The following is a 26814-nucleotide window of genomic DNA, read 5'->3' on the forward strand; positions in this document are numbered from 1 at the left end:
GAAACTGTGATTTAAAACTCCCAACAAACAAAAGTCCACGACCTGATGGCTTGACAGGTGAATACTATCAAACATTTAGAGACAAGTTAACACCTATCCTTCTGAAAGTGTTCCAAAAAATGCAGAGGAAGGAACACTCCCAAACTCATTCTATGAGGCCACAATCACCCTGATACCAAAAACACAAAAATATCATACACACAAGAAATGTTACAAGGCAATATCGCTGATGAACAAAGATGCAGAAATCCTCGGCAAAATATTAGCAATCCGAATACAACAATACATTAAAAGGATGAAACATCACAGTCAAGTGTGATTTATCCCAGTGATCCAATGATTTTTTAATATCTGCAAATCAATCAGTGTGATACACTGCATTAAAAAATTGAAGAATAAAAACCATATGATCATCTTAATAGATGCAGAAAAATCTTTTGATGAAATTCAACATCCATTTATGATAAAAGATTTTCCAGAAAGTGGGCATAGAGGGAACATACCTCAACATAATAAAAGCCATATGTGACAAACCCACAGCTAGCATCATAATCAATGGTGAAAAACTGAAAGCATTTCCTATATGATCAGGAACAAAACAAGGATGCTCACTCTCACCACCTTTATTCAATGTAGATTTGGAAGTCCTAGCCACAGCAATCAGAGAGGAAAAAGCAATAAAATGAATCTGAATTGGAAAATAAGAAGTAAAATGTCACTGTTTGCAGATGACATGATAGTATACATAGAAAATCCTAAAGATGATACCAGAAATCTACTAGAGCTCATCAATGAATTCGGTAATATTGCAGGATATAAAATTAATACATAGAAATCTGTTGCATTTCTATACATTAACAATGAAAGATCAGAAAGAGAGATGAAGGAAACATATAGTAAATGCTGGAGAGTGTGTGTAGAAAAAGGAACCCTCCTACACTGTTGGTGGGAATGTAAGTTGGTATAGTAACTACGGAGAACAGTATGGAGGTTCCTTAAAAGACTAAAAATAAAGTTACCATATGATCCTGCAATTCCACTCCTGGGGATATATCCAAGAAAACTATAATTCAAAAAGATACATGCACCCCATTTTCAGAGCAGCACTGTTTACAATAGCCAAGACATAGAAGCAACCTAAATGTCTGTTGACAGATGAATGGATAAAGAAGATGTGGTATATATACACAATAGAATATTACTCACCAGTAAAAAAAAGAATGAAATAATGCCATTTGTAGCAACATGAGTGGACCTAGAGATTATCATACTAAGTGAAGTAAGGCAGACAGAGAAAGACAAATATAATATGGTATTACTTATATGTGGAATCTTTTAAAAAAGATATAAATTAACTTATATACAAAACAGAAATAGACCCACAGACACAGAAAACAAACATATGGTTACCAAAGGGGAAGGGGTGAGGGATAAATTAGGAGTTCAGGATTAACATATGCACACTACTATATATAAAACAGATAGCCTAAAATGACCTACTGTATAGCACAGGAAACTATACTCAATATTTTGTAATAACCTATAAGGGAAAAGAACCTGAAATAGAATATTTATATATAACTGAATCACTGTGCTGTACACCTGAAAATAACACAACACTGTAAATCAACTATACTTCAATTTTTAAAAATCCAAAAAAACTCTTCCTTTTGATTGGAGTATTTAGTCTATTTACAATTAATGTAATTATGGATAAGTTGGATTTATATCTGCTTCTCTGCTATTTGTTTTATACATTTTTTTTAACTTTATCGTTTCTCTACACCTCCATTACTGCTTCTTTGTCCCTTAAATTTTTTGCAACATACCATCTTAATTCCCTTGTTTGTTTTACTATATTTTGAATATACAATAATATCCAAAAATTTGCTCTTCCTCATATTTTGTGTTATAAGTTTCCTACAAAATAATGTTTATACATTGTAAGCCCATCAACACACCTATGGACACCTCATTCTCTAGATTTTACTTTTAAGCTTTTCTGGCTAACCTATTGTTCACTCCAACTCTTACCTATTGCCTCAGGCAGTCATAATGTTAAATAGTTGTTTCTGATTGTTTTTGACAAATGTCCCAGGGAAATTGGTTATTGACACTGAGGCAGCTCTTAATCAGGTCAGTAAAAGACAGCCTTTTATATGGGGGTCTTCCCATAAACTGCCAGACAGGTCAAATAACAATTTTCCAAGAATGGGATTTTGAAAAAGGTCCAACCGTATTCTGCCCCCTCCAGTGGCTGCCTTGTTGCTGGTTTTCCCTGTGATCACACAGTTAGTTTTCAAGGCTACTGCAGAACTGGGAGGGGGCATGGGAATAGGGCAAGTTAAAATGCTACAAAGCTTACTGAGATACAGAGGTTTTTAATAAATGCTCAGTGGAGTTCTACAAGGTTTTGGTTAATTTCCAGAGCTTTGAAAACATTGATTATGACCATTTTTGCCAGTTTTTTAATTGCTTTTTATGGATGAGAGGTATTCTGGTAGTCTTTGCTCCACCATTCTCACTGATGTCACAGCAGATGATTAATTTCAGATATTTTATGTAAGGTTTTTGTTGTTGCTGTTTCTTGGTTTTAATAATTTTGGTCGAATATGGTTAACACCTGCCTTGAATTTTTTGCCAAGCTGCATTATTTTACTCTATGCTCCTTTGTGTAAATCATTGGTACCTCAATTACACAATTCTCAAGTCCTGAACGAGGCTATGAAATGTTTCTGAAGAACATCTTTGACCTGCACACAGCTATTCTTTTGGCCAAGCTCAATTCCAAGATGAGGTTATCATATATTCAGTTACATATGTGGCTTTGGATACCAAGTTTTCATTAGAAGATATCAACCTACATACTACTCATTTGCATATTCAGTCATATTTCTGAAATATATATATATATATATATATATATATATATATATATATATATATATAACAAGCCATCTATCATCTATCTGAATGCTCTAGAAGCACACTCTGGAACAAAATATCTGTAGTGTGATACTGCATCCACACACTAAAACCTGCTCTTTTTTTGCTATCTTGGCACCATTCTCCACTCCATTGCCCAAATCAGAAACACAGTAGTCACCTTTTACTTCCTCCTCTCCCACAACAAATCAATAACTAAATCTTGATTATGCCACATCACCTTGTTTATATCTTTAGAATCTGCCTACCTCTCTTCAGCTCAGTGCCTACTACCTTACTTCAGGCTCTACATCTTTCACTCAGAATATCACAAAAGCCTCCAAACTGTCTTCCTGCCACTAGTCTCTCCTCTCTTCCAGGAATTCTCCATACTACTGTGGCATGATGTTTCTAAACACTAAAATACTTAGCATGCCCTATACTGCCCTTCACAATCTTTCTGACCTCAGAGCTCTTGCCTTCTGTAAACAAAGGTGCTGTCCTAAACAGCACCACTAGCTGATTACATGCTGATTTCCATTTTGTTCAAATGCTACATTGGAGGCGAAAGAACCAACACATTTAGTGCATGTAGAATTCTAGAAATGACAGAATACATGGAAACATTTGCTTCTCCTCTGACACACCTCTAAACTCCTCTCTAAGAAGAATGAACACTTATATGACTAGTCAAATTTCAAAATATATCAGATCATGGTTGTTGTCAGTTCTCTGTTCTCTTACGGATCAAGCTTATCTGTGTGGTCATCTGTCACATGGCAGCCAACAATCAGGTAAGGCCCTGAGATGTAGGTTTTGGTTTAGGTAGAGGAAAGAGGCCCCATAGGCCTCTGGACTTAACCATAAGCTCCAACCTGACCTACCACAGTACTCTGAATAGATTTCTGGATAACAAGTATCTACTTTGCTTCTCACTACCATTGTTTCTTGTATCTTCCTCAGGAACTTTGTGGAGAGGAGAGCTATGGTCTAAGGTAGGAATTAGAGATTCCTTGGTCTTCTGAGCCCAATGTTATTAAATTCTACTGTTATTTCTAAAAATGTACATTCATAGAAAAAAATATCAACCTCGGGACTTTATTGTCTCAAATAAACCACATAGCTAACTTTATGTGCTGGCATCTGCTTTTGATGCTTTCATTTTTATTGAAGTATAGTTGATTTACAATATTAGTTTCAGGTGTATAAGATAGTGTTTCAATATTTTTATAGGTTGTACTCCATTTAGTTATTACAAAATAATGGTTATATTTCCCTGTACTGTACAATATATCCTTGTTCTTTATTTATTTTAAACATAGTAGTTTGTGTCTCCTAATCCCATACCCGTATTTCACCACTCTTCCCTTTCCCTCTCTGCACTGCTAACCAATAGTATGTTCTTTATATCTATGAGTCTGTTTTGTTAGATACATTCCTTTGTTTTATTTTTTAGATTCTACATATAAGTAATAACATAGAGAATCTTTCTTTTTCTGTCTTATTTCAGCAAGCATAATACACTCTAGATCCATCTGCATTTTTGCAATGGACAGAATTTCATTCTGTTTTATGGCTGAGTAATGTTTCATTATATATATATATATATATATATATATATATATATATATATATATATAAAATCTTCTTTATCCATTAGTCTGTTGATGGACACTTTGGTTGCTTCCATATCTTGGCTATTGTAAATACTGCTGCTATGAACATTGTGGTGCACGTATCTTTTTGAATTAGTGTTTTTGTTTTCTTCTGATGTATACCCAACAGTGGAATTGCTGGATCATATGGTACTTCTATTTTTAGTTTTTGATGATAGCCATTCTGACCAGTGTGAGGTAATATCTCATTGCTGTTTTGATTTGCATTTCTCTAATAATTAGTGATGTTGAGCAGCTTTTCATGTACCTGCATAGAGCAAGTGTTAATACATAAGCTGAATATTAATGAAGATAATTCAATAATCCTTAAAACAGACAGGAAGGAGCAACTTGCTGCAGAAAAAAGTGCGTTTTATACCTAGGCATTCTCAGTGCTCTCTCAAAGAAACATTTTAAAACAGCAACAATGGTTTTAGAAAGATCCATTGTCCATGAGAAATAGAAGGCTAACAAGTACCTCAACAATAAACAATAATCTTGGGGACTGATTTCATATCAAATGACTGACAGGATTTGGTCATATTTCTGTAATCCAGTACTAATTTTTCAATTGTAGTCATGAGATTAACTATAATATACAAATGGCTACTATAATTTTTTTAAGATGATGATGAGTTGTTTCCTTTATCATTCTGGAAGTAATACAGAATTCAATTGCTTGCAGACTCTAAAATTGAGATTGAACAAGAAGCTTGTTCAACTACCTTTCTCAGAAATATGTGGAAAGGAGAATGTTAGCTACTTTTCCGAGATGGTTTATGGAGAGACTAAGTGAACTCCACAATTAGCATCAGCTTCATAGTTATAGGACAATCTTACTTAGATACAGATGCCCATGACTTATAAGTTTTACCATGAGATACACACATAAACACACACATCCTTCACTCTCTGTTACTCTGTCCCTGTCCCTGTCTCTGTCTTTCTCATCCTCTTTCTCTCTCTCTCTTGGGTTCATCCTAAAACACACATACATACATAATATAACCATATGTAATTGCTGATATTTAACCATTTTTGACCTGAAAAATGACAATTTCGTATGGTTATACTGAATATAAGTATATATAAAATATTACATAATAAATAAGTATATATTACACAATATATATTTATATGTATGTGCATATATATTTTCCCCCAAAGAGTTATGCAATACCAGCTTCCATGAACATCAAACCACCAAACTTTGCCCATAGATCATAATTCAGCAATTATCACTAGTTGCATTCTCCTTTTCACTCAACACACACACATTCATACACAGCAACAGGGGAAATTCAAAAGCTTTCCCTATCATTTCCACTTAGAGCTATGTCAAAGGTAGTTTTCTTTTTTTTCCCCTGCTGAGTAGCATATTATTATTGATAGCTAATAATATGGAAATTAAAATTAATAAGACTGGTGGGGCCACCCCCACCCATGGCACCACAACTTGGGTCCCACCAGGCCCTCAGAGCCATGGGCCAGCGAGGCCAGCCTCCAAGGGTTAAGTGTCAGTGAGTCTCCAAAATGAGGGGACTCAGCGGTCCCCAGACTTTCACGCAGGGATGGTAGACATGGGTACGGGATTTGCAGCGCACCATGGACTGCACACCTCTCCCTCTGGATGTCTGAGGGAAGTCACACAGCACTCTGCAGGAGAGGAAGACAAAAAATCACGGGGCCACGCCACTGCCCGCCTTCCAGGTGTCCTGCCTGAGTGCTTTTGTAGCACCTGTTATCCGGAATGGAGTACCAGTGCAATGAGTCCTAATTGTCTACTTATTCTGGCTTCACATCCTTAAATCCCAGCAGGTCTTGTCTTGGTGCAGGAATGAAAATAAATGCCAGGAAATAAATAAAGCTTTCTTCTGACTTTGATATTTATGATGGGTATGGGGAAGCTCAAAACAGATCCCTGCTCTCTTTCTCTCTCTTAGGGTAAATGTCACAGTGTGGACACAAAGCAAAGACATTATGAGTCAGATTCCAAGAAATCTGAAGAAATCTCCCTGCGTGATGATGCTGAGCATAGCAATACAACAGAGATACATACAGCAGAGCAGGAGGGAGCTGAGGGAGTGGAAGATATGCCTGAAGTGGAAGCAGAAGAAGAGGTGTTCCCTCAAATTTGTGATATTGCTGAAGATGACATAGCCGAAGCTCTCAGAGTCCAGAATCTGCTGCAAAGTGACTTTGCCATCAAACCTGGAATAATTTTGCTGAGATGCAATGTGGCAAACAGCATTTACAGAATTCAGATGATGCTGTAAAGGCGTCTGCCTGGTCAATCTCATTATTGACTGAAAACTTTTAAAAAGATACCTGGTGTAAGTAAGTCCCAGTTCTATATGTCCCTAATGAAATCCATTGACAGACCACACAAACAAAACTCTGTATTTGTTGTATATCTGTACATCTCCATGTGGCCCTTGAACAACCCCCTGCCCTGAGAAAGGACTCCCTTTGCTCTGTGAACCATCAATGCCCTAGAGAAAGAAAGTTATAGCTTTCTTACACAAGTAGAAAGAAAATTTCAGGAGTCTGTGTATAAGATACAACAAACTATATGGAAAGAGACAAGAAATATGGTACAAGGGCAATTTATTGCCTGAGATGAAACACACAACACACAGCTGGCTCTTGTTTGTAATCAAATGATATCTCTTCACTTGAGAGAGCAAATTTCTAGGAAAAAGTTTAAATAAAAGAAAACCTTACTCTACAGAAACCTATGGAGCACAAGAAAGATAAATTTCTCCAGGACAATCTATAGAATTGTGATACTTTTTGATATTTTGATAAAATTGAGATTGTCAGAGCTTCAAGAACTTTCCTCTTATAGGTTTCTTAGTTCATGGATATGACAGAGGATATTTTTTTTTAAACATCTTTATTGGGGTATAATTGCTTTACAATGGTGTGTTAGTTTCTGCTTTATAACAAAGTGAATCAGTTATACATATACATATGTTCCCATATCTCTTCCCTCTTGCATCTCCCTCCCTCCCACCCTCCCTATCCCACCCCTCCAGGCTGTCACAAAGCACCGAGCCAAGAGAGTCATGGACATATACACACTAACAAACGTAGTAAGGTAGATAGCTAGTGGGAAGCAGCCGCGTGGCACAGGGATATTGGCTCGGTGACAGAGGATATTTTAAATTCATATTCTTTGTGTTGAACTTTGAATGAAAGATTATAGGATAGACATTTTAAAAATATGATAACACTTTCATTTTGTTCTCAAAGGACACACAGAAGAAAATGGCCCTGAGAGATCTGACCACCCTCCCTCTTGAGGTGCCTTTCCTGTATATTGTAATAAAGTATCCCCGGTATTGTCACCCAGAAATACGGATAGTCAGAATAGAACATTTAGAATGGGAGTGCTGATAAATATGAAACCAAAAGTAGATGTGAAAATGGTAGGGCTTTTAAAAAGAATCCAATCAAATGTGTTTTCCTTTCTGCTTGAATTTGCATGTTTGGAAGCAATTCCTACCACTGATTAGGAGCGCATTTGATAGTGTTGTGGTTAGGGACTCCATGAGTGCTGTTGAGATGTTCCCTGGAGCCTGAAGATCTCCATGCCAGTCATCAACTGTAACTAGGGCTTTATTTGAAGAGCTTCTGAAAGGTGTATGTGTCCTGGGCCTTTAAAATGTCTAAATATTAATTTAAATTCTCCTTTAAAATCAATAACCTCTATTATGGCAGCCTTTAAAAGTTCTTCTCACACAAAACGCTCTATCCAGGAAATATTTCTCAGCTAGGTGATCAGAGTAGACTGACTGTGTGTGCGTGTGTGTGTGTGTGTGTGTGTGTGTATGTGTGTATGTGTGTTTATTTTTAGATTTGGAATAGAAGTAGGAGATGTGTTTTATTGCCACATCTTCTAGTGCCCCACACTCATAGCAAGCCAGAGGGGCCTCAAATAGACCGATTCCTTTCCCTCACAACCATTCTGCCCCAGCTGAGAATGAGGGAGAACCATCATGTACAGAGCAGGGACAGGATGATATATTAAGCATACCATGTTGTAATGAAAGCACCTGATGGGCGATCAGGAGACCTTATTCTAGTCCAATTCCTGCCACTGAGGATGAATGTGACCATGGACAAGCAATTTACTCTCCTTTACTGTGAAATAAAAAGGATTGGACTGATGGATCTCTAAAGGCCTTTGTCTTCTTCCAGAATGTGAACAACTAGGAACCAGAAAATGGAACAAGGAAAAAACAGAATTTTATAATGTGATATACATTATAATAGATGCAGGAAGGTATAAGCCTACAATGAAAAGATATTCTTATATGTTTACAGCATAATTGATTTCTAATGCTGTCCATTATACTTTTATAGTCACAGGAAAGAATTACAATACATGTTTACTCAGATTTTTTAAAAATACATTTTTATAGGGACCCTTGAGCAAAGACATACTGCCTAATTTTTCTTTTTCCTTATCTGCACTTCTCCATATCCCCTCCTAACACTGGGGTCTGCTCACATCTTTCTGTAGTATACCTCTTCATACTCATGAACCAACATGTTTCCTGAGGAACTTCTTCCATAATCCTGCATGTAAGTCAAACCTCCTCCTCTACTAGTACTTATAAAAGATGAGATTCTTCTCATTGTATGGTGACTTAAAGTTCCTTTCTCTCGTAGTAGTTTACTACTCACTTTTCTTTTGCAATTCTAATGATAAGTATTCATTCGTTTTTGCCATACTGCTTCCTATATCTCCAATTACATGTACAAATAAAACATTAACCACTCACCCTCCCTGCCTGCCAAAGCTGGATGGTGTTTTGTAAATAAGTGTTTTTATTCTTTACTCTTGACTAAATTTGATTATTTCTAATGCTAATGAAGATCGTGGAAAAGCTTTTGTGAAAAGATTTATCAATCTCTACTTCCCCATAGAGCACCAGGCACAATGTCTCATTCAATTTGGAGTTAAATGTATGTTTATAATGTTAAGTATTGAATAACTATATATGTTGAAATTAACAGTTGTAAGCAGGGATTATCAAAATAGCTAAACTGAGAATGAAAAGAGGTAAAGGTGTGGCTTTAGGGATGTGTGTGTGTGTGTGCTGTGACTGTATGCATGTACACATGTAGATTCAGCATTACACATACACAGGGAAATTGTGAGAAATTTTGCCACATGCTGGAGAGCATCCATTTTGAGTACCTGTGGGGATTACTGCCCACTCTGCAGCTTCACAGAAGAATCTGACAGAATTCCCAATGCCACATGACCTACACCATAAGGTAAACTTATCATCTAACCTAACAAGAGGTCCCCAAAAGTATGATGCCTCAAAGCCATCATTAAAAACCCAAGTTCTGGAGGAGCTTCAAGATGGCAGAAGAGTAAAACGTGGAGATCAACTTCCTACCCACAAATACATCAGAAATACATCTACTTGTGGGAAAACGCCTACAGAACACTTACTGAATGCTGGCAGAAGACCTCAGACCTCCCAAAAGGCAAGAAACTCTCCACGTACCTGGAAGGGGAAAAGAAAAAAGAAAAAACAGAGACAAAAGAATAGGGACAGGGTCTGCACCAGTGGGAGGGAGCTGTGAAGGAGGAAAAGTTTCGACACAGTAGGAAGCCCCTTCGTGGGTGGAGACTGTGGGTGGCCGACGGGGTAAGCTTCAGAGCCGCGGAGGAGAGCAGAGCAACAGGGGTGCGGAGGGCAAAGTGGAGAGACTTCCACACAGAGTATCGGTGCCCAACAGCACGCACCAGCCCGAGGCTGTCTCATCACCCACAGGGACAGGTCGGGACTGGGAGCTGAGGCTCGGGCTTTGGAGGTCGGATTCCAGGGAGAAGACTGGAGTTGGCTGCGTGAACAGAGACTGAAAGGGCTAGTGTGCCACAGCTAGCCCAGAGGTAGTCGGGGGAAAAAGTCTGGAGCTGCCGAAGAGACAAGACATTTTCTTGCCTCTTTGTTTCCTGGTGCGCGAGGAGAGGGGATTAAGAGCACCATTTAAAGGGACTCCAGAGACGCGCGAGCCACCGCTATCAGTGCGGACCCAAGAGACGGGCATGAGACGCTAAGGCGGCTGCTGCAGCCACCAAGAAGCCGGTGTGCAAGCACAGACCTCTATCCACACACCCCTTCCCGGGAGCCTGTGAAGCCCATCACTGCCACGGTCCTGTAATCCAGGGACAACTTCCCTGGGAGAAGGCACGGCACACCTAAGGCTGGTGCAACGTCATGCTGGCCTCTGTGACCACAGGCTCATCCCGCATTCCGTATACTTTCCTCTTCCCGGCGTCAGTGAGCCAGAGCCCCCGAATCAGCTGCTCCTTTAACCCTGTCTTGACTGAGCTAAGAACAGACGCCTTCAGGTGACCTACACAGAGGCGGGTCCAAATCCAAAGCTGAACCTCAGGAGCTGTGCGAACAAAGAAGAGAAAGGGAAATTTCTTCCAACAGCCTGAGAAGCAGCAGATTAAATCTCCACAATCAACTTGATGTACCCTGCATCTGTGGAATAACTGAATAGAAAATGAATCTTCCCAAATTGAGGAGGTGGACCTTGGGAACATGATATATATATATATTTTTTTCCCTTTTTCTCTTTTTGGGAGTGTGTATGTGTATGCTTCTCTGTGTGATTTTTGTCTGTATAGCTTTGTTTTAGCATTTTTCCTAGGGTTCTGTCTGGCCGTGTTTTTGTTTTTGTTTTACTTTCCAAAAAATTTTTCCTAATAATTACTTTTTATATTAATAACTATATTTTATTTTATTCTTTCTTTTTTTCCTTCTTTTCTCCCTTTTATTCTGAGCCGTGTGGATGACAGGCTCTTGGTGCTGCAGCCAGGCATCAGGGCTGTGCCTCTGAGGTGGGAGAGTCAAGTCCAGGACACTGGTCCACAAGAGACCTCCCAGCTCCACATAATATCAAATGGTGAAAATCTCCCAGAGATCTCCATCTTGATGCCAAGACCCAGCTCCACTCAATGACCAGCAAGCTACAGTGCTGGACATCCTATGCCAAACAATTAGCAATACAGGAACAAAACCCCATCCATTAGCAGAGAGGCTGCCTAAAATCATAATAAGGCCACAGACACCCCAAAACACACAACCAGATTTGGAACTGCCCACCAGAAATACAGGACCCAGCCTCAACAACCAGAGCACTGGTACTACCCTCCTCTACAAAGAAGCCTACACAACACACTGAAACAGCTTAAGCCACTGGGGAGAAACAGCAAAAACAACAGGGAATACGAACCTGCAGCCTGCAAAAAGGAGACCCCAAACACAGTAAGTTAAGCAAAATGAGAAAACAGAGAAACACACATCAGATGAAGGAGCAAGGCAAAAACCCACCAGACCTAACAAATGAAGAGGAAATAGACAGTCTACCTGAAAAAGAATTCAGAATAATGAAAGAAAAGATGATCCAAATCTTGGAAATAGAATGGAGAAAATACAAGAAGCATTTAACAAGGAACTAGAAGAACTAAAGAGCAAACAAACAGTGATGAACAACACAAAAAATGAAATTAAAAATTCTCTAGAAGGGATCAATAGCAGAATAACTGAGGCAGAAGAATGGATAAGTGACCTGGAAGATAAAATGGTGGAAATAACTACTGCAGAACAGAACAAAGAAAAAAGAATGAAAATAATTGAGGACAGTCTCAGAGACCTCTGGGACAACATTAAATGCAACAACATTCAAATTATAGGGGTCCCAGAAGAAGAAGAGAAAAAGAAAGGGACTGAGAAAATATTTGAAGAGATTATAGTTGAAAACTTCCCTAACATGGGAAAGGAAATAGTTAATCAAATCCAGGAAGCACAGAGAGTCCCATACAAGATAAATGCAAGGAGAAAAACACCAAGACACATATTAATCAAACTATCAAAAATTAAATACAAAGATTAAATATTAAAAGAAGCAAGGGAAAAGCAATAAATAGCACACTAGGGAATCTCCATAAGGTTAACTGCTGATCTTGTAGCAGAAATTCTGATAGCCAGAAGGGAGTGGCAGGACATATTTAAAGTGATGAAGGAGAAAAACCTACAACCAAGATTACTCTACCCAGCAGGGATCTCATTCAGGTTTGAGGGAGAATTTAAAAACTTTTAGAGAGAAGCAAAAGCTAAGAGAATCCAGCAACACCAAACCAGCCTTACAACAAATGCTAAAGGAACTTCTCTAGGCAGGAAACACAAGAGAAGTTAAAGTCCTACAAAAACAAACACAAAACAATTAAGAAAATGGTATTAGGAATGTGCATATCAATAATTACCTTAAATGTAAATGTATTACATGCTTCAACAAAAAGACATAGACTGGCTGAATGGATACAAAAACAAGACGATCACACACCAGTCAGAATGGCCATCATCAAAAAATCTAGAAACAGGGGTTTCCCTGGTGGCGCAGTGGTTGAGAGTCCGCCGGCCAATGCAGGGGACACGGGTTCGTGCCCCGGTCCGGGAGGATCCCACATGCCATGGAGCAGCTGGGCCCATGAGCTATGGCCGCTGAGCCTGCGTGTCCGGAGGCTGTGCTCTACAACGGGAGAGGCCACAACAGTAAGAGGCCCGCGTACCGCCAAAAAAAAAAAATCTAGAAACAATAAATCCTGGAGAGGGTGTGGAGAAAAGGGAACCTTCTTGCACTGTTGGTGGGAATGTAAATTGATAAAGCCTCTATGGAGAACAGTATGGAAGTTCCTTAAAAAACTAAAAATAGAACTACCATTCGAGCCAGCAATCCCACTACTATGCATATACCCTGAGAACACCATAATTCAAAAAGACTCATGTACCAAAATGTTTATTGCAGCTCTATCTCCAATAGATAGAACATGGAAGCAACCTAAGTGCCCATCAACAAATGAATGAACAATGAAAATGTGGCATATATATACAATGGAATATTGTCCAGCCATAAAAAGAAACGAAATTGAGTTATTTGTAGTGAGGTGGATGGACCTAGAGTCTGTCATACAGAGTGAAGTAAGTCAGAAAGAGAAAAACAAATACCGTATGCTAACACATATATATGGAATCTAAAAAAAACAATGGTCATGGGGAACCTAGGGACAAGACAGGAATAAAGACACAGACCTACTAGGGAATGGACTTGAGGATACAGGGAGTGGGAAGGGTAAGCTGGGACAAAATGAGAGTGTGGCATGGACATATATGTACTACCAAATGTAAAATAGATAGCTAGTGGGAAGCAGCCACATAGCACAGGGAGATCAGCTCGGTGGTTTGTGACCACCTAGAGGGGTGGGATAGGGAGGGTGTGAGGGAGGGAGATGCCGGAGGGAAGAAATATGGGGACATATGTATATGTATAACTGATTCACTTTCTTATAAAGCAGAAACTAAAACACCATGTAAGGCAATTATACTCCAATAAAGATGTTAAAAATAAAAAAAAGTCAAGTTCTTATATAAAATGGAATATTATGCCACCTTAAAAAGAAACGAAATTCTGATACATGCCCACAGCATAGATGAACCTTGAAAGCATTATTAAGTGAAAAGCATTTTTAAGTGAAAAAAGCCAGACATAAAAGGACAAATATTGTATGATTCCACTTATATGAAGTACCTAGAACAGGCAAATTCATAGAGACAGAAAGAAGAATAGAGATGACTATGGACTGAGGGGAGGGAAGAATAGGGAGTCATGTTTAGTGGGTAGAGTTTCTGTTTGTGATGATGAAAAAGTTCTGGAAATAGATAGCAATGGTGGTTGCACAACGTTGTGAATGTACTTAATACCATTGAATTGTATGGTAAAATGGTAAATTTTATGTATATTTTGCCACAGTAGTAAATAACCCAAGTTCAAAAACATTAATAAAAATTAATAACACACTTTAAAATTACTTGGGAGTAGGGAGAGCTATATTGGGGAAAGGGACAAAACAAAAACAAAAATAGCACCCTTCTATTTTAACTAAAATGAATGCCATTTTTTTCTTCATTTAGCTTTATCTCAGTTATTAACAGAAAAAAAAGTTTCTCTTACCTAAAGCTAAAAAGAGAATTAAATAAAAGATTGCTATATATAACTGAAGGGGAATATCCGTCCCACTTCGGGTTATGGCACTATTACTACCTCCCCTCAAAAAATGAAATCTCCACTAGCAAACATACAACACTCCTTGCTCACCACTGTAAAATGAGTAACTGCTTTCTCACTTTGCCTGGCAGAGCTCTCTTGTCTTTACCCCACAGTCATCCACAGCGTCAGTCTCAGGCCCACTGCATGTTCCTCCACTGCCCTTCCCCATTATCCTCTTTTCCCTGCTACCAGCTGTAGCCATCCTCTTCTCTTACTGTCTGAAAGACTGACTATGCCCTTTACCTTCAACAATGCAGAAAGAACCCTGTGAGGGCTGGTCAGGAGTTCCTTATACGGCAAGCAAGGAGGTCCTGTTCTGTTCTGGGCTTCCTGTCATCGTGCTTGGAAGTCTACTACTTTTCTTACGCCACCATCCTAGCATACATAACCATTGCCTACAAGCTAGCCAGGTCCCAAGTTTAGCTCTCCAGAGTCTGCTTCTGTGGTGTAGGAAAAATTTTAAGGCAAATGAAAACTCATCCTTATAGGCCCTGCTGCCATTTCCTTCAGGCCAGATCTTGGCTGAGGTAGGAGACAAGAAAGGGATTTCTAGACGCCTGAGATATTTTCCGTAATAGAAGGGACCTCCCTAATATTAAAATAAAATGTTAAAGATAGATACATAATGCCTCCCCCAATCATCCACTGACCTCTCTGAGAGAATAGATTTTTTTTAATGTTTCATTTTTTAAAGTTTTCTTTTAAAATATACCCACATGATGTTTAACTTAAAACATATATTCACGTAGTAAATGAAAACAATAAACTTATAAAACAGTTAAAGTAATTAACATGGTAAAATGGACTTGACAGTATAAATACGTGACACTTAGACAGGTCACTCTTCCTTTCTACATAGACTCAGGAACCATTATGGTTGTATGACCTTGGACAAATTAATTAACCCTTTTATGACTTAGTTTTCCCTTTAGTGAAAATTCATGGCTTAATTCATATAAAACACCTACAATAATGCTTGGAGATAGTGTTTAATAAATGTGAGTTATTATTGTTTCTAGTAATTTTTCATTTGGTATAAGGAAAAAATGGCATGTTCTAATCAGCCTATTTAGCTAAGAATTACTATGCATATCACCAAGAGTTATTACTTTTAAATCATAAATAAGATGGAAGAAAAAAATATAAATTAATAGAGGTTAATGACTCCAAATTACTATTGCAGCTTCTAGGTCTTCAAGAATGGGAATATCAATTTTGACTAATTCACTCAACAAAAGTGCTAAATACTCTCTGTGCCAGATGCTGTATTATGTACTTATGTATATTATCTTATACTTATCTCACAATAATTCTGTGTGAAGGGTAATATTGGGCTCATGGTATTGTAAGGTTAAGTGATTTGCCCAAGGTCACACTGCTACAAACTGCTTAAGCTGAGATTTGTACCTAAGTTCCAAAACCCAGGTTCAATAGCATGCAAAAATTAGACTGACACTGTATGGATCTATGGATGCATCTGCTCTAAAAATACATTCATAATTAGAGCTCGTTGTTTTCTAGTTGCTTACACACATCTATCTATCTATCTATCTTTCTATTTATCTATCTATCTTCATATTCTCTGGGAAAGAGACTGCTGTTTAAGAGAGTTTACAATACTAATTTTAAAGGAATAGAGACTAAAAAATCAAAACTGCTCCCCATTTCCAAGACACTTCTGTGGCTCTGATTTCGGTTCCTAGTTATCCCCTTTTCCCTTAAGCAATACCCTGTGGATTCTTTATTCACAATGTCACTTACATTAGTCTCCTTTCCACAACCATTGATGCTTCCCTTGTTTACCTCCTTGTTACCTATTTCAACAACTTCTTTACTATTTTCCCATTGGCTATTCTTCTTTTTATCCATTGCAGTCTGTATAATATGATGGCTTTCACATTGCATGAACCCCACTGACCATTGACTTTTAGCAAATTACTACAACCAAGTCAGAAAGTGCTAGAGCTGGAAGAGACCTAACTATTGAGCAAGGAAGAGATTATGTCATTTTCTCACACAAACCCTTCAATTACCTATTAGAAAAAGATACAAAGGCAGGTCAAAGAATAAGAAAACCAAATGACCAATAAACAGATGAAGAGATGTCCAATCTCACTAGTCATAAAGAAAATTCAAATTGAAACAACATTGAATATCATTTTTAAGCCATCAAATTGGCAAGCTATATAAAGGATTGGAGAGTGTGTGAAACAATAAAATCTCAACACTGCTGATGAGAGTTAAAACTATTACAGACACTTTGGAGAGTGATTCAGTCTAAGATGTGCATACCTTGTGATTCAGCAAATCCAATCCCATGCATAGGCTGTAGGTAGGCCTTCTTAACCTGAGGTCTACACACCTTCACGAGGTCTGTGATCTTGGGTGGGAAAAAAGTTACACCTTTATTTTCATTAATTGAAATGTAATATTGCTTTTGATAATGAATGTAGGCAAAACACCAGTTTTATTAGCAGTACCTATGACTTAGGCTCTAATAGGAATTTCAAATAGTTCCATGACATATTATTTATTAGAGCTCCCTTGAAATATCATTTACATTCATCAGTACTTTTAGATTATAATAGCTATTAGAACCACTGACAGATATTATTACATAAAGAATTTTAAAAGAATCCCATTTTATTCTTTCACTATATATAGATATATAGACATGATAATTATATTTCAAAAAATTGGTTTCATTTGTAATCTGATGCATTGTGCTTTATTTATTTTAAAACATTTTTCTGAGAAGGTGTTCATAAACTTCACTAGACACACAAAAGAATATATGGCACAAAAAATTAAGAATCTCTGCTGTAGAGACACACTTGTACATGTATATTTGAAGAAATATGCACATTTTTAAATAGTGGCATTATTTGTAATAGTAAAAATTTCATATCCATCAACAGGAAAACAGATAAATAATATATGCCATAGTTGTATGATCTAATACAAGAGGAATGAACTGTGTGTGTGTGTGTGTGTGTGTGTGTGTGTGTGTGTGTGTGTATGGTTAGATTGCAATAACCCCCACTGCCCATAGTAGGCATCCCCACAGGCACTAACACAGCACCTAATTTTGGATAAAAAATAAAAGATGAGGAACAATATGTAAAATATGATATTATTTATGTAACTTACAGAATATGTATACAGAATTATATATTGCTTATGAATCTATATGAAGGTATGCAAAAGTATTTTACAAAAGTAGACCAGGTAATTATGTATACCAAGCCCACAGCAGTGGTTTCCACTTGGGTGGTGTGATATCACGACTGGAATGACATATTGGACAACTAGTTATTTCCTTATTACCTCATACCTGCTCATTCCTTTGTATGTGTTGTTCTTTCTCACTGGAATACTTTCTCCAAGATTCCACTTATCAAATGCCTATATCCAATTGCAGCAGAGGGAGTAGGATAATATATTCATATTACTGACAGAAAAAAACCTGCCAACCAAGAATACTACACCTGGCTAAACAGTCTTTTAAAGATGAAGAGGAAATGAAGACTTTCCCAGACAAACAAAACTGAGGGAGTTCATTACCACTAGGCCTGCCTTACAAGAAATGCTAAAGGGTGTTCTTTAAGTTAAAAAGAAATGATGATGAACAACAATACAAAGATATATGAAAGCACAAAACTCACTGGTAAAGGCAAAAATATAGACAAATACAGAATATTGTAACACTTTGTAAGTGATCAGTAAATCACTTTTAATGTTAGTATAAAAGTTAAAAAAAAGTTAAAAATAACTAGCTACCTAGAGGGGTGGGATAGGGAGGGTGGGAGGGAGATGCAAGAGGGAGGGGATATGGGTATATAAGGATACGTATAGCTGATTCACTTTGTTATAAAGCAGAAACTAACACAACAATGTAAAGCAATTATACTCCAATAAAGATGTTAAAAAATAATTAACTATAAAATACATTAATGTATACAAAATATATAAAGATATAAATTGTAACTCAATAACAAAGTGGGGAGGGATAAATAAAAGTTTATTCTTTATATACAATAGAAGTTATCAACTTAAAACAGATTTTCATAACTATAATATTTTTACATAACCCCACAATAACTACAAAGAAAATACCTATAAAAGGCACATGAAACAAAAGAGAAAGGAATCAAAGTATATCAGTACAAAAAAATCAATGAAACATAAAGACATCAAGAGAGGAAAAGAGGGACAAAAAATCCCACAAGAAGAATGAAAACAAATGACAAAATTGTAATAATAGTTCTTTTCTATCACTAGTTTATATTAAGTGGATTAATCTCCCCAATGAAAAGACATAGAGTAGCTTAGTGGATGAAAAACAATATCCAACTATATGCTGTCTACAAAAGGCTCACTTATTTTTTTAACCTTTATTGGAGTATAATTGCTTTACAATGGTGTGTTAGTTTCTGCTTTATAACAAAGTGAATCAGCTATACATATACATATATCCCCATATCTCTTCCCTCTTGTGAAAAGACTCACTTTACATTTAAGATGACACAAGCTGAAATTGAAGGGATGGAAAAAGATGTTCCATGCAAATTGTAACCAAAAGAAAGCAGGGGTGACTATACTTATATTAGACAAAATAGATTATAAGCCAAAAACTGTCACAAAAGACAAAGAAGAATATTATTTAATGATAAACAGGTTAATTCACTAAGAAGATACAACAATGATATATATATATACACAATATAATTGTACATATATAATTATATATATAATACACAATTATACAGATAATATAATGGTAAATATTATAGATATAATTGTATATATATATACACAATTATATATAATTGTATATATAATATAATTGTATATATATAATACACAACTATGTATGTAATATAATTTTATACACACACACACACACAACAGAGCAAATAAATATATAAAGCAAGGATTGACATAACTGAAGGGAGAAATATGCAGCAATACAATAATAGTAGGGGACGTCTATATCCCATTTTCAATGAAGGATAGAACATTCAGACAGAAAATCGATAAAGAAACAGTGGGCCTGCAAAACACCATAAACTAAATGGAGCTAACAGATTTAGAAAACATTATACCTGACAGCAGTAGAACATATTGTCTTCTCAAGTGCACACAGAATATTCTCCAAGAGAGATCACATGTTAGGTCACAAAATAAGTCTTAACAAATTTTAAAAGATTGAAATCACATCAAGTATCTTTTCTGACAACAGCTGAATGATACTAGAAATCAATATCAGAAGGAAAACTGGAAAATTCACAAATATATGGGAATTACACAACACATTCCTGAGCAAACAATGGGTCAAAGAAGAAATCAAAGGAAATTAGAAAATATGAAAACAAAAACACAACATATCAAAACTCACAGGATGCAGAAAAGGATATACTAAAGAGGGAAATTTATACAAATAAAAGCCTACATTAGAAAAGGAAGAAAGATCTCAAATAAACAACCTAACATTATGCCTTAAAGAACTATAAAAAGAAGGACAAAAAAGCCCAAAATTTGAAGAAGAAAGGAGAGAATAGAGCACAAATAAATAAAATAGAGAATAGAAAAAAAAGTGTAGGTTGTTTTGAAAAAAACACGAATTTGACAATTAGGTAGACTAAGAAAAAAATGAGAGAGAGGACTCAAATAAATAAATGCAAAAATGAAAGAGAAGACAATATAATGGATGTCACAGAAATAAAAGGATTATAAGAGAATATTGTGAGGAGGAGCTACAAGATGGCTGAAGAGTAAGAAGTGGAGATCACCTTCCTCCCCACAAATACATCAGAAATAACAACTCCTACAGAACACTGACTGAACACTGGCAGAAGAAGTCAGACCTCACAAAGGCAAGAAACTTCCCATGTACCTGGGTAGGGCAAAAGAAAAAACAGAGACAAAAGAATAGGGACGGGACCTGCACCAGTGGGAGGGAGCTGAGAAGGAGGAAAGGTTTCCATACACTAGGAAGACCGTTCCCAGGCAGAGACTGTGGGTGGTGGAGGGGTAAACATCAGAGCCATGGAGGAGAGCACAGCAAGGGGGGTGGGGAAAGGCAAAGCAGAAAGATTCTCACATGGAGGATCAGTGCTGGCCAGCAGTCACCAGCCCGAGAGGCTTGTCAGCTCACCCGCTGCAGTGGGAGGGGGCTGGGAGCTGAGCATCCAGCTTCAGAGGTCGGATCCCAGGGAGAGGACAGGGGTTGGCTACGTGAACACAGCCTGAAGGGGGTTAGTGTGCCACAGCTACCCCGGAGAGAATGTGGGAAAAGGTCTGGAACAGCCAAAGATGCAAGAGAATTTTTCTTGCCTTTGTTTCACAGTGCGTGAGGAGAGGGGACTAAGAGCACCACCTAAACGAGCTCCAGAGACAGGAGCGAGCTACAGCTACCAGCACAGACACCAGAGCTGGACATGAGATGCAAAGGCTGCTGTTGCAGCCACCAAGAAGCCCATGGGAAAGCACAGGTCACTATCAACACCACCCCTCCTGGGAGCCTACACAGGCCACCACTGCCAGGGTCCCAGAATCCAGAGACAATTTCCACAGGAGAAAACATGGCGCACCTCAGGCTGTTGCAACATCATGTCTGGCCTCTGCAATGGCAGGCTCGTCCTGCATTCCATATCCCTACTTCCCTCCAGCCTGAGTGAGCCAGAGTCCCCTAATCGGCTGCTACTTTAAGCCAATCCTGTCTGAGCAGGAACAGATGCCCTCAGGAGACCTACATGCAGAGGTGTACCCAAATTCAAAGCTGAACCTCAGGAGCTGTGTGAACAAAGATGAAAAAGGGAAATTTCTCCCAGCAGCCTCAGGAGTAGCGGACTAAATCTCCAAAACCAACTTGATGTACCCTGCATCTGTGGAATACCTGAATAGAAAATGAATAAATCCAAATTGAGGCAGTGGACTTTGGGAGCATTGATATATAAATATTTTTCCTTTTTCCCTTTTTGTGAGTGTGTATGTGTATGCTGCTTTGTGTGATATTGCCTGTATAAACTGTCTGAACCAACTTTAGACACTGGGAACAGACACCAAAAACAACGGGAATTATGAACATGCAGTCTGCGAAAAGGAGACCCCAAACACAGTAAGTTAAGCAAAATGAGAAGACAGAGAAACACACAGCAGATGAAGGAGCAAGGCAAAAACCGACCAGACCTAACAAATGAAGAGGAAATAGGCAGTCTACCTGAAAAGAATTCAGAATAATCAGAGTAAAGATGATCCAAAACCTTGGAAACAGAATGGAGAAAATACAAGAAACGTATAACAAGGACCTAGAAGAACTAAAGAGCAAACACACAGTGATAAACAACAAAATAAATGAAATTAAAAATTCTCTAGAAGGGATGAATAGCAGAATAATTAAGGCAGAAGTACAGATAAGTGACCTGGAAGATAAAAGAGTGGAAATAACTACTGCAGAGCAGAATAAAGAAAAAAAGAATAAAAAGAATTGAGGATAGTCTCAGAGACGTCTGGGACAACATTAAATGCAACAACATTCCAATTATAGGGGTCCCAGAAGAAGAAGAGAAAAAGAGAGGGACTGAGGAAATATTTGCAGAAATTATAGTTGAAAACTTCCTTAATATGGGAAAAGAAATAGTTAATCAAGTCCAGGAACCACAGAGAGTCCCTTACAGGATAAATCCAAAGAGAAACACACCAAGACACATATTAATCAAACTATCAAAAAATAAATACAAAGACAAAAGATGAAGAGCAGGGGGAATCCACATACGGTTGACAGCTGATTTTTCAGCAGAAACTCTGCAAACCAGAAGGGAGTGGCAGGACATATTTAAAGTGATGAAGGAGAAAAACCTACAACCAAGATTACTCTACCCACCAAGGATCTCATTCAGATTTGATGGAGAAATTAAAGCCTTTACAGACAAGCAAAAGCTAAGAGAATTCGGCACCACCAAACCAGCTTTACAGCAATTGCTAAAGGAACTTCTATAGGCAGGAAACACAAGAGAAGGAAAAGACATACAATAACAAACCCAAAACAATTGAGAAAAGGGTAATAAGAACATACATATCAATAATTACCTTAAATGTAAATGGATTAAATGCTCCAACCAAAAGACACAGACTGGCTGAATGGATACAAAAAGAAGACCCGTATATATGTTGTCCACAAGAGACACACTTCAGACTTAGGGACACATACAGACTGAAAGTGAGGGGATGGAAAAAGATATTCCATGCAACAGGAAATCAAAATAAATCTGGAGTAGCAATTCTCATATCAGAAAAATTAGACGTTAAAGCAAAGACTGTTACAAGAGAAAAAGAAGGACACTACATAAGGATCAATCCAGGAAGAAGATATAACAATTGTACATATGTAAGCACCCAAATAGGAGCACCTCAATACATAAGGCAAGTGCTAAGAGCCATAAAAGGTGAAATCAACAGAGACGCAATCATAGTAGGGGACTTTAACATCTTATATTCACTAATGGACAGATCATCTGAAATGAAAATAAATAAGGAAATTCAAGCTTTAAATTATACATTAAACAAGATGGACTAAATGATATTTTTAGGACACTCGATTAAAAAACAACAGAATACACATTCTTCTCAAGTCCTCCTGGAACATTCTCCAGGATAGATCATATCTTCGGGCACAAATCAAGCCTTGGTAAATTAAAAAAAATTGAAATTGTATCAAGTATCTTTTCCGACAACAACACTATGAGACTAGATATCAATTACAGGAAAAAATCTGTAAAACATGCAAACACAAGGAGGCTATATAATACATTACTTAATAACTAGGAGATCACTAAAGAAATCAAAGGGGAAATCCAAAAATATCTAGCAACAAATGGCTATGAAAACACGACGACCAAAAAGCTATGAGATCCAGCAAATGCAGTTCTAAGAGGGAAGGTTATAGTAATAAAATCCTACCTTAAGAAACAAGAAACATCTCAAATAAACAACCTAATATTACACCTAAACCAATTACAGAAAAAGGAAATAAAAAACCTCAATGTTACCAAAAGGAAAGAAATCATAAAGATCAGATCAAAAATAAATAAAAAAGAAATGAAGGAAACAATAACAAAGATCAATAAAACTAAAAGCTGGTTCTTTGAGAAGCTAAACAAAATTGATAAACAATTAGCCAGACTCATCAAGAAAAAAATGGAGAAGACTCAAATCAATAGAATTAGAAATGAAAAAGGAGAAGTAACAACTGACACTGCAGAAATATAAAGGATCATGAGAGAACACTACAAGCAACTATATGCCAATAAAATGGACAACCCTGAAGAAATGGACAAATTCTTAGAAAAACAGAAGCTTCTGAGACTGAAGCAGGAAGAAACAGAAAAAATAAGCAGACCAATCACAAGTACTGAAATTGAACCTGTGATTTAAAATCTTCCAGCAAACAAAAGCCCAGGACAGGACAGGTTCACAGGCGAATTCTATCTAACATTTAGAGAAGAGCTAACACCTATCTTTCTCAAACTCTTCCAAAATAGAGCAGAAGGAGGAACACTCTCAAACTCATTGTACGAGGCCACCATCACCTTGATACCAAAACCAGACAAAGATGTCACAAAGAAAGAAAACTACAGGCCAATATCACTGATGAATATAGATGAAAATATCCTCAACAAAATACTAGTAAACAGTATCTAACAGCACTATAAAAGCATCATACACCATGATCAAGTGGGGTTTATTCCAGGAATACAAGGATTCTCCAATATATGCAAATCAAGCAAAAAGATAAACCAGATTAACACACTGAAGGAGAAAATCCAAATGATCATTTCAGTAGATTAAGAAAAAGTTTTGACAAAATTCAACACCCATTTATGATAAAAACCCTCCAGAACGTAGGCATAGAGGGAACTTACCTCAACATAATAAAAGGCCATATATGACAAACTCAAAGCCAAGATCGTCCTCAATGGTGAATATCTGAAACCATTCCCATTAAGATCAGAAAAAGATACGGTTGCCCACTCTCACCACTCTTATTCAACATAGTTTTGAAAGTTTTAGCCACAGCAATCAGAGAAGAAAAAGAAATAAAAGGAATCCAAATTGGAAAAGAAGAAGTAAAGCTGTCACTGTGTGCAGATGACATGATACTATACTCAGAGAATCCTAAATATGCTATCAGAAAACTACTAGAACTAATCAATGAATTTGGTAAAGTACCAGGATACAAAAGTAATGCACAAAAATTTCCTGCATTCCTATACACTAATGATTTTAGACCTGAAAGTGGAATTAAGGAAACACTTTCATTAATCATTACAACAAAAAGAATAAAATACCTAGGAAGAAATATACCTATGGAGACAAAAGACCTGTATGCAGAAAAGTATAACACACTGTTGAAAGAAATTAAAGATGATACAAATAGATGGAGAGATATACCACATTCTTGAATTGGAAGAATCAACAATGTGAAAATGACTCTACTATGCAAAGCAATCTACAGAATCAATGCAATCCCTATCAAACTACCACAGGCATTTTTCACAGAACTAGAACAAAATGTTTCACAATTTGTATGGAAACACAAAAGACCCTGAAGAGCCAAAGCAAGCTTGAGAAAGAAAAACAGAACCAGAGGAATCAGACCTCCCTGACTTCAGACTATGCTACAAAGCTACAGTAATCAAGCCAGTATGGTACTGGCACAACAACAGAAATATAGATCAATGGAACAAGATAGAAAGCCCAGAGATAAACCAAGACATGTATGGTCACCTTATTTTTGATATATATTTTTGATAAGAATATACAATGGAGAAAAGACAGCCACTTCAATAAGTGGTGCTGGGAAAAGTGGACAGCTACATGGAAAAGAATGAAAATAGAATACTCTGTAACACCTTACACAGAAATAAACTCAAAATGGATTAAAGACCTAAATATAAGGCCAGACACCATCAAACTCTTAGAGGAAAATATAGGGAGAACACTCTACTCTTGCTTTCATAAATCACAGCAAGATCCTTTTTGACCCACCTCCCTGAGAAATGGAAATAGAAACAAAAATTAAAAATGGGACCTAATGAAATTTAAAAGCTTTTGCACAGCAAAAAAACCATAAAAATATCAAAAAGACATATACACTACTAAATGTAAAATAGATACTAGTGAGAAGCAGTTGCTTAGCACAGGGAGATCAGCTCAGTGCTGTGTCACCAGGTAGAATGGTGGGATAGGGAGGGTGGGAGGATGGGAGATGCAAGAGGGAGGAGATATGGGGATATATGTATATGTATACCTGATTCACTTTTTTATAAAGCAGAAACTAACACATCCTTGTAAAGCAATTACACTCTAATAAAAATGTTAAAAAAAAAAAGACAACACTCAGAATGGGAGAAAATATTTGCAAATGAAGCCACTGACAAAGATTCATCTCCAGAATGTACAAGCCGCTCATGCAGCTTAATATCAAAAAAACAAACAACCCAATCCACAAATGGGCAAAAGACCTGAATAGACATTTCTCCAAAGAAGATATACAGATTGTCAAGAAACACATGAAAAAATGCTCAACATCATTAATCATTAGAGAAATGCAAAACAAAACCAGAATAAGATACCACCTCACACCAGTCAGAATGGCCATCATCAAAGAAATCTACAAACAATAAATGCTGGAGAGCATGTGGAGAAAAGGGAACCTTCTTGCACTCTTGGTGGGAATGCAAATTGACACAGCCACTATTGAGAACAGTATGGATGTTCCTTAAAAACAGTAAAAATAGAACTACCATATGACCCAGCAATCCAACTACTCACCTTATGCCTTGAGAAAACCATAATTCAGAAATAGTCATGTACCACAATGTTCATTGCAGCTCTATTTACAATAGCCAGGACGTGGAAGTAACCTACGTGTCCATCAACAGATGATTGGGTAAAGAAGATGTGGCACATGTATACAATGGAATATTATTCAGCCATAAAAGAAACGAAATTGAGTTATTTGTGGTGAGGTGGATGGACCTCGAGTCTGTCATACAGAGTGAAGTAAGTCAGAAAGAGAAAAACAAAT

The 26814-nt window shown here is 37.2% G+C and overlaps 1 protein-coding gene and 1 pseudogene across 3 annotated transcripts in view; one reads left to right on the top strand and one right to left on the bottom strand.

The window, feature by feature from the left end:
- The window catches only part of KLF8 (KLF transcription factor 8), a 369048-nt gene that overhangs the window by 287165 nt on the left and 55069 nt on the right, over positions 1–26814 (bottom strand). For 2 of the 3 annotated variants that reach the window (XM_067722391.1, XM_067722392.1), the window contains exon 3: positions 17016–17103. The exons of the other annotated variant lie outside the window; for it this stretch is intronic. In XM_067722391.1, the coding sequence (XP_067578492.1) occupies positions 17016–17103 (88 nt within the window). The remainder of the gene's footprint in view (positions 1–17015; positions 17104–26814) is intronic. 3 annotated transcript variants of the gene reach the window in all.
- Positions 6473–7198, top strand: LOC137217062 (TIR domain-containing adapter molecule 2-like; annotated as a pseudogene).

This window comes from Pseudorca crassidens, chromosome X, assembly GCF_039906515.1.
Source record: "Pseudorca crassidens isolate mPseCra1 chromosome X, mPseCra1.hap1, whole genome shotgun sequence".
Taxonomy (NCBI): Eukaryota; Metazoa; Chordata; class Mammalia; order Artiodactyla; family Delphinidae; genus Pseudorca; species Pseudorca crassidens.